The sequence below is a fragment of the Salmo trutta genome, chromosome 19, assembly GCF_901001165.1.
Source record: "Salmo trutta chromosome 19, fSalTru1.1, whole genome shotgun sequence".
Lineage (NCBI taxonomy): Eukaryota > Metazoa > Chordata > Actinopteri > Salmoniformes > Salmonidae > Salmo > Salmo trutta.
In genome coordinates, this window is record NC_042975.1 from 31,818,839 (window position 1) to 31,835,454 (window position 16,616).

Genomic DNA, 16,616 nt, shown 5'->3' on the forward strand with positions numbered 1-16,616 from the left:
TCACCACACTGTCTGTGTGGGTGGACCATTTCAGATTGTCAGGGATGTGTACGCCGAGGAACTTGAAGCTTTTCACCTTCTCCACTGTGGACTGTCAATGTGGATGGGGGCGTGCTCCCGCTGCTGTCTCCTGAAGTCCACGATCAGCTCCTTTGTTTTGTCGACGTTGAGGGAGAGTTTATTTTCCTGTCACCACTCCGCCAAGGCTCTCACCTCCTCCCTGTAGACTGTCTCGTCATTGTTGGTAATCAGGTCTACAACTGTTGTTGTTTGCAAACTTGATGATTGAAATGGAGGCGTGCATGGACACGCAGTCGTGGGTGAACAGGGAGTACACGACGGGGCTGAGCATGCACCCTTGTGGGGCCCCTGTGTTGTGGATCAGCGTAGTGGAGGTGTTGTTGCCTACTGTCACCACCTGGGGGCGGCCCGTCAGGAAGTCCAGGACCCAGTTGCACAGTGCGGGGTTCAGACCCAGGGGCCAGAGCTTAATGTTGAGCTTGGAGAGTACTATGTTGTTGAAGGCTGAGCTGTAATCGATTAACAGCATTCCTACATAGGTATTCCTCTTGTTCAGATGGGATACGGCAGTATGCAGTGCGATGGCGATTGTATCGTCAGTGGATCTTTTGGGGCGGTATTTAAATTGCAGTGGGTCTAGAGTGTCAGGTAAGGTAGAGGTGATATGATCCTTAACTAGCCTCTCAAAACACTTTATGATGACAAGTGAGTGCTACAGGGCGATAGTCATTTAGTTCAGTTACATTCGCTTTTTGGGTACAGGAATAATAGTGGACATATTGAAGCAAGTGGGGACAGCAGACTGGGATAGGGAGAGATTACGGACATATTCAAACACTCCAGCCAGCTGGTCTGCGTATGCTCTGAGGACGGGGCTAGGGATGCTGCCTGTGCCGGCAGCCTTGGGAGGGTTAACACGCTTAAATGTCTTACTGACGTCGGCCACAGAGAACGAGAGTTCCCAGTCCTCGGGAGCGACCCGCGTCGGTGGCACTGTGTTATCCTCAAAGCAGACGTAGAAGGTGTTTAGCTTGTCCGGGAGCAAGACGTCTTTGTCCGCGACGTGGCTGGTTTTCCATTTATAATCCGTGATTATCTGGAGTCCCTGCCACATACATCTCGTGTCTGAGCCATTGAATTGCGACTCCACTTTGTCTCTGTACTGATGTTTTGCCTGTTTGATTGCCTTACAGAGGGACATAACTGGACTGTTTGTATTCAACCATATTCCCAGTCACCTTTCTGTGGTTAAATGCGGTGGTTCGCGCTTTCAGTTTTTTGCGAATGCTGCCATCTATCCTTTTGTTTTTTGTTTTGGATAGGTTTTAATCGTCATAATGGGAACAACATCCCTTATACACTTCCTGATGAACTCAGTCACCGTGTCAGTGCATGCGTCAATGTTATACTGAGAGGCAAAACGGAACATATCCCAGTCCGCGTGATCAAAACAATCTTATACAGTAATTGTAGGGGAATGAAATACACATGAAGCTTATCAACAAGACCTGTAGATGGGAAATACATGGTTATTAAAAAAATAGAATCTCTATTAACATTTTTTGGGTCATTCAAGCGAGCCATCTCCAGAGTTTGTGTGTCAGAGAGGTTTGTGTGATGGAGGCTGCTGATTGGTGGGGATGATGAAGCCATAAAATCCCACTCTGTCAGTCACAAGGGAAACCCAGTCACACCCCCCCCCCCCCTCAAACAGGTCAGCATCCATCCAATGATCTGATGTAACATTAGCCACTCTTCTTCCAATCATGCTGTATTAAGGGCCAGAGCAGCTTATTCCCCTAGCACGATAACACACCATAAATGATGTCTGTGTCAGTCAGTGGTCCCTGTGGTAGGCATTGGCAAGGTGCATGTGTGCGTATCCTAATGAGGCCCCATGGTGGCCAAGTTGTGTATGTGTCAGGAGACTAGTCCACCCTCGTTACCATGTCAATGCATGGATGTATTTGTTTACCAATACCAGCCAAGGCCAGAGGCAGACTAGACGCTCCTGTCTCATCAACAGCCTATCTCCTTCTGTTAGTCTTATTCTATCTTTCTCCCTTTCAAAGCAACTTAACCACTGCTATTTTATATCACTCTAAGGCAGATGTGGATGTGGAAACGTGATGACTGGACGCTACTTGGAGCTCCACAGACATGCGGCTTCAGCCTGGCAGACTGAAATCCTCCGACATGATGGGATTAACACACAGGATTAGATTCCCTGGTTGTGATTACTGTTAGATTACTGTTTTACTGTCAAGAGGTTCACCCTGAGGGCAGCAGCAGCGATGGCGGTGGTGCTCTGGGTTGCGTGAAGCAGTATTGGAGCTCTGCTACTGATTACTGTGATGTTGGGAGGGTAGGCCCACTGTAAATCTGTTACTAAATGTATCAGTGCTGTATTGTACTAAGAGCCCCATAGGGAGGCTGTGTGAAGTTTAGAGAAACAGAAACACCATTTGTTTTTTTTGGTGTGTCTGTCCAGACAGGTTTCCTTCATATGGAAGCAGTTTCCTGTGTGAGGTACATTAGACCTGATGGCAATCCCCCAATCCCCGTAGTGACATGGGATCTCCAGTCTGTTTAGACCAACCTAGAGGAAGTGAAACCCAGGCAATGTTGTCGTTACATACAGCCGTCGTCTGGGCTCTGAGATGGAGGGTTCTTTTTCTGTAGGGGGACCCGCTGTGAACAGTCTGAAGGGGAAGCACAGCACATGGGTGGTATACCCCATCTCCGCCCCTCTCCTCTCCACCACTGTGGTCCCAGAGGGGGGGCAGGGTTACGGGCTGAAACCATAAACACTGAACTCTGGAGACGGAGGATAAAGTTGGAGACACACACAGCTGGTGCCCAGGCTGGTGTGAGAGAGGGGGAGAGAGAGCGAGGAAGGAGGAATCTGGCCCGGGTTGATGAATGCAGGGCTTTAATTGCTCCCCAAGAGAAGAGGTTATCTTTTTTGACTCTCTCTTTTCTCCTCACAAATATGCAGGGTTCAAACTAACGCCCCGAGGGTCAGGCCTATTAGACCTGACTACAGAGTGCTTTTAGTTAGCAGCTCAAACCTGACCCAGATAGGCCTACATGTGTTTCCAGTACACTCCCTATGAATACTACCCCAGCCACCACACAGTCTGGCTGTCATTTGTCCCAGCGTTGGTTCATTAAGACGCGCCAGATTAGTATGGCTGAAGAGTTGGGAGTGGAGCTAGGCTGATATAATAGTGAGTGATGTAGCTGCCTTGGCCTAGTCTCAATGGCCAGTGCAACATCGCCCTCTGCTGTTGGTGTACCATTACACAGGGCAAGAGAGAGATGTCGGCACAGAGAGGGCACAGAGGACATGCTTCATTTGTGGTGGGTTATGCTTGTGTGTGTGTACATTTTGTTAAATACACTGAGTTTACAAAACATTAAGAACACCTGCTCTTTCCATGGCATAAACTGACCAGGTGAATCTAGGTGAAAGCTATGATCCTTTATTGATGTCACTTCAATTAGTGTAGATGCAGGGGAGGAGACAGTTTAAAGAAGGATTTTTAAGACTTGATACAATTGAGACATGCATTGTGTATGTGTGCCATTCAGAGGGTGAATGGGCAAGACAAAAGATATTAGTGCCTTTGAATGGGGTATGGTAGTAGGTGCCAGGCGCACCGGCTTTAGTGTGTCAAGAACTGCACCGCTGCTGGGTTTTTCATGCTCAACAGTTTCCCTTGTGTATCAAGAATGGTCCACCATCCAAAGGACATCCATCCAACTTGATACAAATCAAATTTCAAATCAAATTTATTTATATAGCCCTTCTTACATCAGCTGATATCTCAAAGTGCTGTACAGAAACCCAGCCTAAAACCCCAAACAGCAAGCAATGCAGGTGTAGAAGCACGGTGGCTAGGAAAAACTCCCTAGAAAGGCCAAAACCTAGGAAGAAACCTAGAGAGGAACCAGGCTATGAGGGGTGGCCAGTCCTCTTCTGGCTGTGCCGGGTGGAGATTATAACAGCACATAACCTAGATGTTCAAATGTTCATAAATGACCAGCATTGTCAAATAATAATAATCATAGTAGTTGTCGAGGGTGCAACAAGTCAGTAACACAAGAGTAAGTGTCAGTTGGCTTTTTCATAGCCGATCTTTGACAGTATCTCTACCGCTCCTGCTGTCTCTAGAGAGTTGAAAACAGCAGGTCTGGGACAGGTAGCACGTCCGGTGAATAGGTCAGGGTTCCAGCAGGTCTGGGACAACAGGTCTGGGACAGGTAGCACGTCCGGTGAACAGGTCAGGGTTCCATAGCTGCAGGCAGAACAGTTGGAACTGGAGCAGCAGCACGGCCAGGTGAACTGGGGACAGCAAGGAGTCATCAAGCCAGGTAGTCCTGAGGCATGGTCCTAAGGCTCAGGTCCTCCGAGAGAGAAAGAAAGAAAGAGAAAGAGAGAATTAGAGAGAGCATATTTAAAATTCACACAGGACACCGGAAAAGACAAGAGAAATACTCCAGGAGACACTGTGGCCCCATCCGATGAAACCCCCGGACAGGGCCAAACAGGTAGGATATAACCCCACCCACTTTGCCAAAGCACAGCCTTCACACAACTGTGGGAAGCATTGGAGTCAACCTGGGCCAGCATCCCTGTGGAATGCTTTCGACACCTTGTAGAGTTCATGCCCTGAGGGCAAAAGGGAAGGTATTCCTAATGTTTTGTACAATCAGTGTATATATTGGAAAATAAAGTTGAGCATGTGCATTTGATATAAGCAAAGCCTAATGAACTGTGAAATGTTCAATTTGATCACCATGCAGGCCCATTGGTTCTCCCTGTCCGTCTCTGGCCAGGCTTTTATAAGCCTTCTGAAGCACATCAACATCCCCCGGATTGTCGCCATCTGTTAAAGATTACTCCGACTCCGCTTGTTTCAGTCCGCTCCTATTTGATTTAGTGGTTTTAGAGTTCCCACTTTATTCCATGTGTCAAGTTTTTGTGTAAAGCCGACATCTTAGAAGGGCCTTTTTTTTAGGCCTTTTCAAAGGGAAAGCCAACAGGCTGTGTCAGCGGTGTTGGGTCCTGGTCTGTTTTAGCTCTTACTGGGGCTGCATTGTTACTTCTTTGGGGCTGTTAGGGGGCTTCTCTTGGGCTGTGGAGGTGAAGTGGAGGAGAGCGAGGCGAGGCGGAGGCCCTTCCCCGAGCCCCAATAACCCCAGAAGCCCCTTTCCCTCTCTGCCATGCGGTGTTGTGATGTATGAATCCCCCGGCCAGCCCTGACACTGCCCGCCTGCCCAGTGGGGCCATTTGGAACCCCACACCCCCTGTGAGGACTGAGAAGGAAACCCTGGCAACAGAGGCTGCATTGTTCAACCTTCTTCTGCTGGCCCACCATAACGTAACCCTACCCCGGGGGCCCGCCACAGTCCAAGAGGGGGGATATTGGGTTGTCCCCCCTCTAAGCCGAGGGGCTTGTTGAGAGAAGAGCGAGGCAGCTGACTGTTTGGGCGGCTCAGCTCTGTTCAAATAAACAGCTCAGGTCTAACCCCCACACCTCTCCTCTCCCTCTGAACCCCTTCTTCTAATGCCCCACATTCCAGCCTCAGAAGGCAGCAATCACACAGCCAGAGCTCATCAGCATCAAACCCCACCCACCCACCAACCCAACCTCTGTGATCTAGCCGCTAATTTGCGGTGTTATTTTTAAAAGGGGAAATGGTGGTGTCGGGCTTAGAGAGAGAGAGAGAGAGGGAGAGAGAGAGAGAGAGAGAGGGAGAGGGAGAGAAAGCAAGAGAGGTTGGGGTGGCCCAATTCCTTGCCCTCCCTCCCTAGGTGCTGCTGGTGGATAGATAGATACGTAGATATATTTACAGCCACATCAGTGGGCCATGCAGGCCACAGAGGGGGAAGGGGAGGGAAGGGCTGGTTTTCTAGGAAACGGGAAGGGGAGGGGAGAGGGACGACCATTAACAGCCCAGGGTTTGTGTGCTCGCCCTCTTCCACCCAGGGTGTGCTGTTAATCCAGTCACTCTGAAACCTGAGCCCGGGGTAATGAGAAAGCACATTACACACACAACACACACACACAGGCCCTTAAATGTACACTGAGAGCTAACATTAATAATGAGGAGAGATTTACTTCGTCACTATTTGTATTTGTGAGAAGTATTGACATGTTGAATGCACTGAGCTGTCTGTTTAAACTACTAGCACACAGCTCAGACACCCATCCATACCCCACAAGACATGCCACCAGAGGTCTCTTCACAGTCCATAAGTCCACAACAGACTAAGGGAGGCAAACAGTACTACATAGAGCCATGACTACATTGAACTCTATTCCACATCAGGTAACTCATGCAAGCAGTAAAATTAGATTAAAGATATACCTAATGGAACAGCGGGGACTGTGAAGAGACACAAACACATGATAACATACACCCTACATACACGTACACATTCATGTTGTGTTGTAGATACTGTATGTGGTGGTAGAGTAGTGGCCTGAGGGCACACACTTAATGTGTTGTGAAATCTAATGTAATGTTTTTTTTTATTGTATATAACTGCCTTAATTTTGCTGGACCCCAAAAAGAGTAGCTGCTGTCCTGGCAGGAGGTCATGGGGATCCATAATAAATACAAATAAAATACAAACACATTTATAGAACTGTTTTAGGAATGTTGGCATCCCTAATCGTTTTCTTAAGAAAAGCTACAGTTGAAGTGGGAAGTTTACATACACTTAGGTTGGATTCATTAAAACACGTTTTTCAACCACTCCACAAATTTCTTGTTAACAAACTATAGTTTTGGCAAGTTGGACATCTACTTTGTGCATGACACAAGTAATTTTTCCAACAATTGTTTACAGACAGATTATTTCACTTATAATTCACTGTATCACAATTCCAGTGGGTCAGAAGTTTACATAGACTAAGTTGACTGTGCCTTTAGTTGACTGTGCCTTCCAGAAAATCATGTCATGGCTTTAGAAGCTTCTGATTGACATCATTTGAGTCAATTGGAGGTGTACCTGTGGATGAATTTCAAGGCCTACCTTCAAACTCAGTGCCTCTTTACTTGACATCATAGGAAAATCAAAAGAAATCAGCCAAGACCTCCACAAGTCTGGTTCATTCTTGGGAGCAATTTCCAAACGCCTGAAGGTACCACGTTCATCTGTACAAACAATAGTATGCAAATATAAACACCATGGGACCACGCAGCCGTCCCACCACTCAGGAAGGAGACACGTTCTGTCTCCTAGAGATGAACGTACTTTGGTGGGAAAAGTGCAAATCAATCCCAGAACAACAGCAAAGGGCCTTGTGAAGATGCTGGAGGAAACAGGTACAAAAGTATCTATATCCACAGTAAAACGAGTCCTATATCGACATAACCTGAAAGGCCGCTCAGCAAGGAAGAAGCCACTGCTCCAAAACCGCCATAAAAACCCAGACTACGGTTTGCAACTGCACATGGGGGCGAAGATCGTACTTTTTGGAGAAATGTCCTCTGGTCTGATGTAACAAAAATAGAACTGTTTGGCCATAATCACCATCGTTATGTTTGGAGGAAAAAGGGGGAGGCTTGCAAGCCGAAGAACACCATCCCAACCGTGAAGCACGGGGGTGGCAGCATCATGTTTTGGGGGCGCTTTGCTGCAGGAGGGACTGGTGCACTTCACAAAATAGATGGCATCACGAGGAAGAAAAATGATGTGAATATATTGAAGCAACATCTCAAGACATCAGTCAGGAAGTTAAAGCTTGGTCGCAAATGGGTCTTCCAAATGGACAATGACCTCAAGCATACTTCCAAAGTTGTGGCAAAATGGCTTAAGGACAACATAGTCAAGGTATTGGAGTGACCATCACAAAGCCCTGACCTCAATCCCATAGAAAATTTGTGGGCAGAACTGAAAAAGCGTGTGCGAGCAAGGAGGCCTGCAAACCTGACTCAGTTACACCAGCTCTGTCAGGAAGAATGGCCCAAAATTCACCCAACTTATTGTGGGAATGTTGTAGAAGGCTACCACGAAATGTTTGACCCAAGTTAAACAATTTAAAGGCAATGCTACCAAATACTAATTGAGAGTGTATGTAAACTTCTGACCCACTGGGAATGTGATGAAAGAAATGAAAGTTGTAATAAATCACTCTCTCTACTATTATTCTGACATTTCACATTCTTAAAATAAACTGACCTAAAACAGGGAATTTTTACTAGGAATAAATGCCAGGAATTGTGAAAAACTGAGTTTAAATGTATTTGGCTGTGTACGTAAACTTCTGACTTCAACTGTACATAACATTTTGTGTAAGACATATTTAGCCCCAGTCATAATCGTTGAGGATATAGATAGAAGCAGTGTTTTTTGCCAATGTTAGCTCCTTCCTTCCACCATTCTAAACAGAGAGTGCTAGACTGATGGCTCTCTAGGGGCATGTCTCTCTCTTTCCATCTCCATCTCCCTCCCACTGAAATCAGGTGGTGTCAATGTGTCGAGTAGAGCTGTCACTCCCCTGATTGCAGCCAGTCAATTACTCTCACTCACACCCCCCTGGACAAAGACACTCAGAGAGAGAGAAGGATAGAGAGAGGGAGGAGTAGAAGGGGTGGGGGGACTAGAGGGACTAGGGATTGTTACTCGACACCACAGGCGTGCCAAGCTTAAATGCCCCTCAGTGCTGCATGCTGGAGCGTCTCATCAGATAGAAAGAGAGTGAGGGAGCCGTCTGCCCCACTAGAGTAGCCCTGTCCTGCTGTAAGGACACACAGCAGTCACCCCCGTGGCTGTGTAGAATGACCTGCTGGGCTGGATGGTTCTTTGTGTGGTACGAGCTGCCCTGCTGGGTCTAAACTGACCCCATTGGGACTCTATGGAGCTGAAGGAGCCTATGTCTGTCTGTCTGCAGAGAATAAGAGAATAGAGCCACACACAGAGGACATATGGCAGGACAAAGCACACGACTGAGGTGGCAGTTGGACCTGTAGACCGGTAGGGTTTCTGTGTGTGTGTGTGTGTGTGTGTGTGTGTGTGTGTGTGTGTCAGAGATGTGAGAGAGACAGAAATGGAGAAAGGATGTTATTGTGTACTTAACCTTAAGTTGTTAACTCAACATGGGAAATCCGGAGCTGAATCTACTTAGTGTCGAGAGTATATGTTGCAAGTTAAAACTCAGAATCCTTTTTCCAGTGTATGTCTTTGAATGTACACGCCACCTGACAGTACATGACAGACTCCTAGACCACCTCACTGCTCATGTTAAGGCATTGAAAAAGCATTTGTGGTAAAAGTCTACCAGCAGGGGGGGGGGCCTCAGACTGCTTTGTGGTAATGGAGGTCTATTGTCCTGTCTCAGTCTCGGTGTCGGTCTCTGGGGCCCAGGCTGTGAATGAGCTGAGTGAGGAGTGACAGAAGCATCACGGGTGGCTAGAGAGGTAAAGCCCACCGCTGACTGACAGAACTGGACTGTTCTGTGGTGGTGAGGGCCTCTTAGCAATTCCTCTCTCCCAGGAGAGATACAGGGTTTACAGAGAGAGATAGAGAGGGATAGGGCCACCTACCATCACTAGCAAATATATCAGGGCCTGAAAGGAGATCTCAGCTGCCTTGCTTCCAGGTCCAACACTTTCTCTGTCTCCACAGCTGCCTTGTATTGGGGTGTAGTGTTACTCCACTGTGACAGCCAGTAAGTAGCACTGTAATCCACTTATGTGTTATTATTTTACAACAGGTTGGCGATAGAGAGATGTGACAGTGGCAGCCAAAGCTGCAGTAGACCTGTCAGCCTGGCCATACTGTGTGTGACAACATAGAAAGATAATTACTAAACAGACATTCCCATTCCCAATGTTGTGACATTATATTTCTATGTGTGAGAACAACCAATCCTCTCTGGCTCTGACCCCTTAGGGATGCCCCCCCCCCGCTGCCCTGTGCCCCCTGGTGAAAGGAGAGCAGTCCCAGTATGCTATGTGGGCACCACCACCTGTGACAGTGTGCCCATCATCAGGGCCCCGTGGCAGGGCCCAGAGCCTGACCTCACCTCCCATGGGATATATAAAGATTTGTTCTCTAAAGGGTGAACACTGTCCTCACCATTGGGCCTGGAAACCAGATACCCACCACTGCCACCGAGCCTAGCGTCCTCCTACCTCACCCCCGCCCTCCTACCTCACCCCCGCCCCCCTCGGTCCTCACCCTTAGGGCTCACTCAGGCCTGCGGTGTTAAAGTGGCCAACAGTGGAGCCAGCACATATCCCACATGCTGCTGGAGTGAGAAGTGGATAGGCAGTCAGCCATAGGAAAGACAGACAGTCCAGAGTCATTATGAGTTGGAGTAATCAGAGCTGAGCTGTGGGTGGCTGAGATTCAGAGGGCCTGGGAATGGTAATGGTAATGGTAATGGTAATGGTAATGGTAATGGTAATGGCTGCATTACGATGATGAAGACTGAGACTGATCGTTTGTGTCAAGAGATTATATGTGTGAATGGAAGAAGAATAGAAATGATTAGGCGAGGTGAGTTAGCATGTTGGTCTCTCTCCTTTCTGTCTGTTTCTCTTCAATTCAAATTGATTGCTTCATTGGCATGACATTCAGAGACGTATTGCCAAAATAGCAAGAGCATTTGACCTAAAACTAAGGCATCTTAAGTTTCTCTTTCCAGGATGCGATATTTTTGCTAGGGGGGAGCGAGATTGGATTCTCTCCTTCTCCCTCCCTCCATCTATCTGGCAGTGTCTCTCATGTTTTCTTTCTCTCTCTCTCATTCTCTTTCTTACCCTCCCTCCATTTATCTGGCAGTGTCTTTTCCTCTGAGCCCCTCAGGCCACTGGTCCTCTCACATGGCCACGCATCTGTCACAAGAGCTTAGAACAACAGTCAATGGGGTTAATAGACCCATTATATTAGAGTACTGCTGCCTTCTAACTCCCAGGGAATCACAGCTATATATATCAGAGCAGAGGCCGTTAACTCCCTCCATTGGTCAACCACACATGCACATGCATACACAGCACTAATAACACACACACACACACACACACACACACACACACACACACACACACACACACACACACACACACACACACACACACACACACACACACACACACACACACACACACACACACACACACACACACAGACCAGTACACAAGCACAGCAATAGTCTAATACCACACACACAAAATAATATCATTAATACTACACACGTGCACAGAATGTTATCACTAATGCATACATCGAGGAACATCCTCTTACGTTTCACCCATGTACCTACATTCATTTCTTCATTTCTGACATTGATCTATTACATGAGCTACAGTTTCAGCTCTATGGCTGCTTTACATACCTTGCCTTTGCCGTATCATGATCGCAGGTCGTTAATGCCGGGGTGTGCCTTACTACCGAGGAATACATGTGTCTGTATTCACACTGAAACGCAACACGTGTCACACTTTCCCCAAGACACATATCCAGAATAGCTTTCCTGTCCTCTCTCTTACCCCTGGCTTTATTTCTGTTTAACTTCCATTCCCCTGCGGTTAACAGCTCTGGTCCCCCAGCGGGATGTAGCCTGGGCCTCCTGACTCAGGGTGTAACCCACACCCCTCTGGCCCTGTTTTTAGAGCCCTGCTGACGTGAATCAGCACAGCCGGGCCAGCCAGGGGACCCACCATCAGTGTCAGGCCCAGTGGCGGGGCCCCGTCTGGGGCATGTAGGACATGCATACCTGGGTGATGTGTGCACATAGCTGCAGGGTGCTCTGGGACACACTGAGACGTGGATATGGGGATCAGAGGCATAGTGTTACAGCTCTCACCCCCTCTAATGCTGTTAAGGTCTTTAAACCTGAGGGGATGATACTGTGGGCAGGATCCTCTGGCTGCCTGCTTTGGCATGAACCCCGAGGTGAGGTCAACCAACTGCCTTCTGATAAGGTTACTGACATAGAGCTTTTAGCTATTCAGTAAATTGATATTACAAGTACAAGTCACTGGTCGTTTGGCTTACAGCGGTTGGCCTTGTAAAAATTTGAGTGATCTGTCTGACTTTAAAGCAGTAGTCAAAGTGTAGCACAGTAAACTGCATTCTCCACAGACTCTGAGCCTTCTCTCAGTTCTTCTGGAGAGGTGCATTGTGGGCCATGTCCCACCAGACGTGGAGGTTCCCTCATGGCACCACCAGACAGACTGTTGTGACACCAGGGTTCCCTATACTCTACCATGGGGGAGTAGTTCAGGAGCACCAGGGAACTCAGTGGGGGAGTTGGGCTCAGCAGCCATCTGCTAATATGAACACTGGAGCTTTCCCTTTTACTTGTCTTTCTGGAGAAAGAGAGATGGAGAGATGGTGAATAAGTAAAGTATCCTGAGAGAGAGATGTAGATAGAGACTGCCGTGTATGTGTGTGTGTCTGACGTTCATCTGACTACAGTCTTTATTAAGAACAAATAAACACATCTACTCTCACTAACTGACTCAGGGTCTGTGGGGGACACCAGTCCACAAAGCTGAGGATGAGGTCACTCAATTTAACACACTTGGTAGACCTAAATGAAAACCCAATTTCCGCTGTCTAACCAAGTACAAAGCCAAATGTTAAGCTACTTTTTTATTTCTTTCTTTACGAGCTAAATTGTTTCCTGACCAGAGGTTGCTCTGTGGCCTAACCACTTATATAATAGTGTTTCTGCAGTAGAATAAAAGGCATGTTTTATTCAGAGTGCATCTGGAAACACAGTTAGCATAGTGAGAGTTCTCCCCAGACCCCTCGGCATGGGGGACTGATTATAATTCATGTTTACAGAGATAGACAGATACAAGATGTCATTTTCTCTTTGAGGAGGGCCGAACTGTAGTCGGTGGTATTCAGCTCTGTGTGTACATTAATTGATTTGACTTTAGGAAACAGCCAGCCTCCTGGAGTTATTTGTCCGTTTTGGAGGGGGAGAGCAGGGATAGGCAGAGCGGGGGCGTGGGTGGGAATGGAAGGTGCCGGGGGAAAGAGAGCGGCAGGCTCTCAAAACAACACCGCCATTGTTTAAGTGTATAATTGTGGGTCCGGCTGGAAGGCGAGAAATGGAGAGAGAGAGAGAAAACGCCCACGATAATGTCTAGACCGTATTAATCTGTTTCTTATGATTGTGACTGAGCCTTGAGTTCAGTGCAGTGCAGTCCTTGGTGGAGCATTGGGTTGGTTGGCTGCAACTCTAAGCAGGATGCAGAGAGATTTTTCCCCTGAAGCATGGTTAGAGACTGACTGACTGACTGACTGACTGACTGACTGACTGACTGACTGACTGACTGACTGACTGAGGCAGAATCTGCTAACGATGGCGAGAGAGAGAGAGAGAGAGAGAGAGAGAGGGAAAAAGGTAAAAGGTAAAAGGTAGAGAGAGGGAAAAAGGTAAAAGGTAAAAGGTAGAGAGAGGGAAAAAGGTAAAAGGTAAAAGGTAGAGAGAGGGAAAAAGGTAAAAGGTAGAGAGAGGGTAAAAGGTAAAAGGTAAAAGGTAGAGAGAGGGTAAAAGGTAAAAGGTAAAAGGTAGAGAGAGGGTAAAAGGTAAAAGGTAAAAGGTAGAGAGAGGGAAAAAGGTAAAAGGTAAAAGGTAGAGAGAGGGTAAAAGGTAAAAGCTAGAGAGAGGGAAAAAGGTAAAAGCTAGAGAGAGGGAAAAGGGTAAAAGGTAGAGAGAGGGAAAAAGGTAAAAGGTAGAGAGAGGGTAAAAGGTAAAAGGTAAAAGGTAGAGAGAGGGTAAAAGGTAAAAGCTAGAGAGAGGGAAAAAGGTAAAAGGTAGAGAGAGGGAAAAAGGTAAAAGGTAGAGAGAGGGTAAAAGGTAAAAGGTAAAAGGTAGAGAGAGGGTAAAAGGTAAAAGCTAGAGAGAGGGAAAAAGGTAAAAGCTAGAGAGAGGGGGAGTGAGTCGAGGGGAGATTCTCATTTGGGCAAAAGACCGTCCTCCTTTCTCTCTCCGTGACCTGGAAATCGATAAGTGGTCAAGGAGTGTGTCATATCGTTAATAGTCAAACGGAAGTGTCCTCCCCTCCTCGATAGCCACCTTCCATCGAGGATACTCGTGTATACTACCACAGAAGAGCTTTGAAATCTACCACACCCCTTTGAATCAGCTTTTGTTTTGTCAGTGGAGAAAAACATACACACGTTTAAAAACAATATGCTACTTATTGATTTATCTATAAAATGTCTTGCACAACTAACTGACACATTTATTTTAGGATCTACCCCTGTAAACGTAATGACACGTGAGTGGAGAAGGACCATCTCATTACAAACAAGCACATTTCCATCCACTTTCACTCTCCTCGATGAACTTTGACCTTTTCCCAAAGGAGGCGAGAGAGGATGTTCTCACAAGGTGGGGTGTTTTTGCCGTCCACCTGAAACTGCAGAGTCATGGCCGCGGCCTCTTATGTTTCCCCTCCCCAAAAGACAGACAGACAACATGGTTCAGCCTGCGCCACAGGTTAACTGCTGTTGCATCACCTTCTGCCCTCTCTTGCTCTCTCCCCCTCTCTCTCTTTTTTTTCTCTCTCTCTCTGACAAGGTGGGGTTAACCAGGGTTGGCTGTGTTTTTCTCCACATTTCCTGGCAGTGTGTTTCCCCTCAGTAGCACCTGTTTCCTTCTGCATCTCAACAGGTGCACAGCTGTCAGCACAACACAGCTGTCAGACTGTATAAATCTTGTTTTTCATACAAAACATTTTGACGACGTTAACTAAAATTATCACCTGCCCTCAAGCTTCCTAGCCCTGGTCTTTGAACCCAAGCCTAAGTGTTCTACAGTTATTTTCGTTCAATGAGAATGTTTTGTGTCCTCTGTGAACCATGAGGGGCTCAGTATCACTCGAGCACACAGGCTGCTTCTGCTGCTAACGAGACATTTCACCCTCTGATAACTGTTGCATACTGGGATTTTGACACTGAGCAAGCCAGACAGTTTGGTCTCCTCTGAGGCTCCTGTCGCTTGCATCATGGAGTCTGGGTAGTGGCTAGATAGCCTCATAGCTTCACTTCCCCTCTCATCATCATCTTCCTCACTGTGTCTCTCAGACCAAAACCCACCCATAGGCTAGCGTGATGACAGATTTGTTTTGTGCTGTCTTGCCAACTCTTATGGTCATTGTCACGCCATAGGAGTTGGCAAGACAGCACAAACAGATCAGGGACAAGGTTATCCCCGGGCCAGCGGAGAGACAGACTCAGTGAAGAAGTCTATCCGGCCATTTGGGCTCGATAGCGCATACACTACTGATCAATAGTTTTAGAACACCTACTCATTCAAGGGTTTTTCATCATTTTTTACTATTTTCTACATTGTAGGATAATAGTGAAGACATCAAAACTATGAAATAACACATATGGAATCATGTAGTAACCAAAAAAAGTGATAAATAAATCAAAATATATTTTATATTTGAGATTCTTCAAATAGCCACCCTTTGCCTTGATGACAGCTTTGCACACTCTTGGCATTCTCTCAATCAGCTTCACCTGGCATGCTTTTCCAACAGTCTTGAAGGAGTTCCCATATATGCATGGGCACTTGTTGGCTGCTTTTCTTTCACTCTGTGATCCAACTCATCCCAAACCATCTCAGTTTGGTTGAGGTCAGGGGATTGTGGAGGCCAGGTCATCTGATGCAGCACAACACCACTCTCCTTCTTGGTCAAATAGCCCTTACACAGCCTGGAGGTGTTTTGGGTCATTGTCCTGTTGAAAAACAAATGATAGTCCCACTAAGCCCAAACCAGATGGGATGGCGTATCGCTGCAGAATGCTGTGTAGCCATGCTGGTTACCAGCAATGCACCCCCACACCATAACACATCCTCCTCGATGCTTTACGGTGGGAAATACACATGTGGAGATCATCCTTTCACCCACATCGCGTCCAAAAAAAACACGGCGGTTGGAACCAAAAATCTCACATTTGGACTCCAGACCAAATAACTAATGTCCATTTCTGGTGTTTCTTGGCCCAAGCAAGTCTCTTATTATTATTGGTGCCCTTTAGTAGTGGTTTCTTTGCATTAATTCGACCATGAAGGCCTGATTGACACAGTCTCCTCTGAACAGTTGATGTTGAGATGTGTCTGTTACTTGAACTCTGTGAAGCATTTATTTGGGCTGCAATTTCTGAGGCTGGTAACTCTGATGAACTTCTCCTCTGCAGCAGAGGTAACTCTGGGTCTTCCTTTCCTGGGGCAGTCCTCATGAGAGCCAGTTTCATCATAGCGCTTGATGGTTTTTGCGACTGCACTTCAAGAAACTTTCAGAGTTCTTGAAATGTTCCGTATTGACTGACCTTCATGTCTTAAAGTAATGATGGACTGTCATTTCTCTTTGCTTATTTGAGCTGTTCTTGCCATAATATGGACTTGATCTTTTACCAAATAGGGCTATCTTCTGTATACCCCCCTACCTTGTCACAACTGACTGGCTCAAACGCATTAAGAAGGAAAGAAATTCCACTAATTAACTTTTAACAAAGCACCCTGTTAATTGAAATGCATTCTAGGTGACTACCTCATGAAGCTGGTTGAGAGAATGCCAAGATTGTGCAAAGCTGTTATCAA

The 16,616-nt window shown here is 46.8% G+C and overlaps 1 protein-coding gene across 13 annotated transcripts in view; it reads left to right on the top strand.

Annotated features, from left to right (window-relative positions):
- Window positions 1-16,616, top strand: part of LOC115154336 (autism susceptibility gene 2 protein) — a 477,023-nt gene that overhangs the window by 443,496 nt on the left and 16,911 nt on the right. The window contains exon 1 of one of the 13 annotated variants that reach the window (XM_029700477.1): window positions 10,296-10,540. The exons of the other annotated variants lie outside the window; for them this stretch is intronic. Coding sequence (XP_029556337.1) covers window positions 10,462-10,540 — 79 coding nt within the window. The 5' untranslated portion in view covers window positions 10,296-10,461. Of the gene's footprint in view, window positions 1-10,295; window positions 10,541-16,616 lie in introns of those variants that run through there. 13 annotated transcript variants of the gene reach the window in all.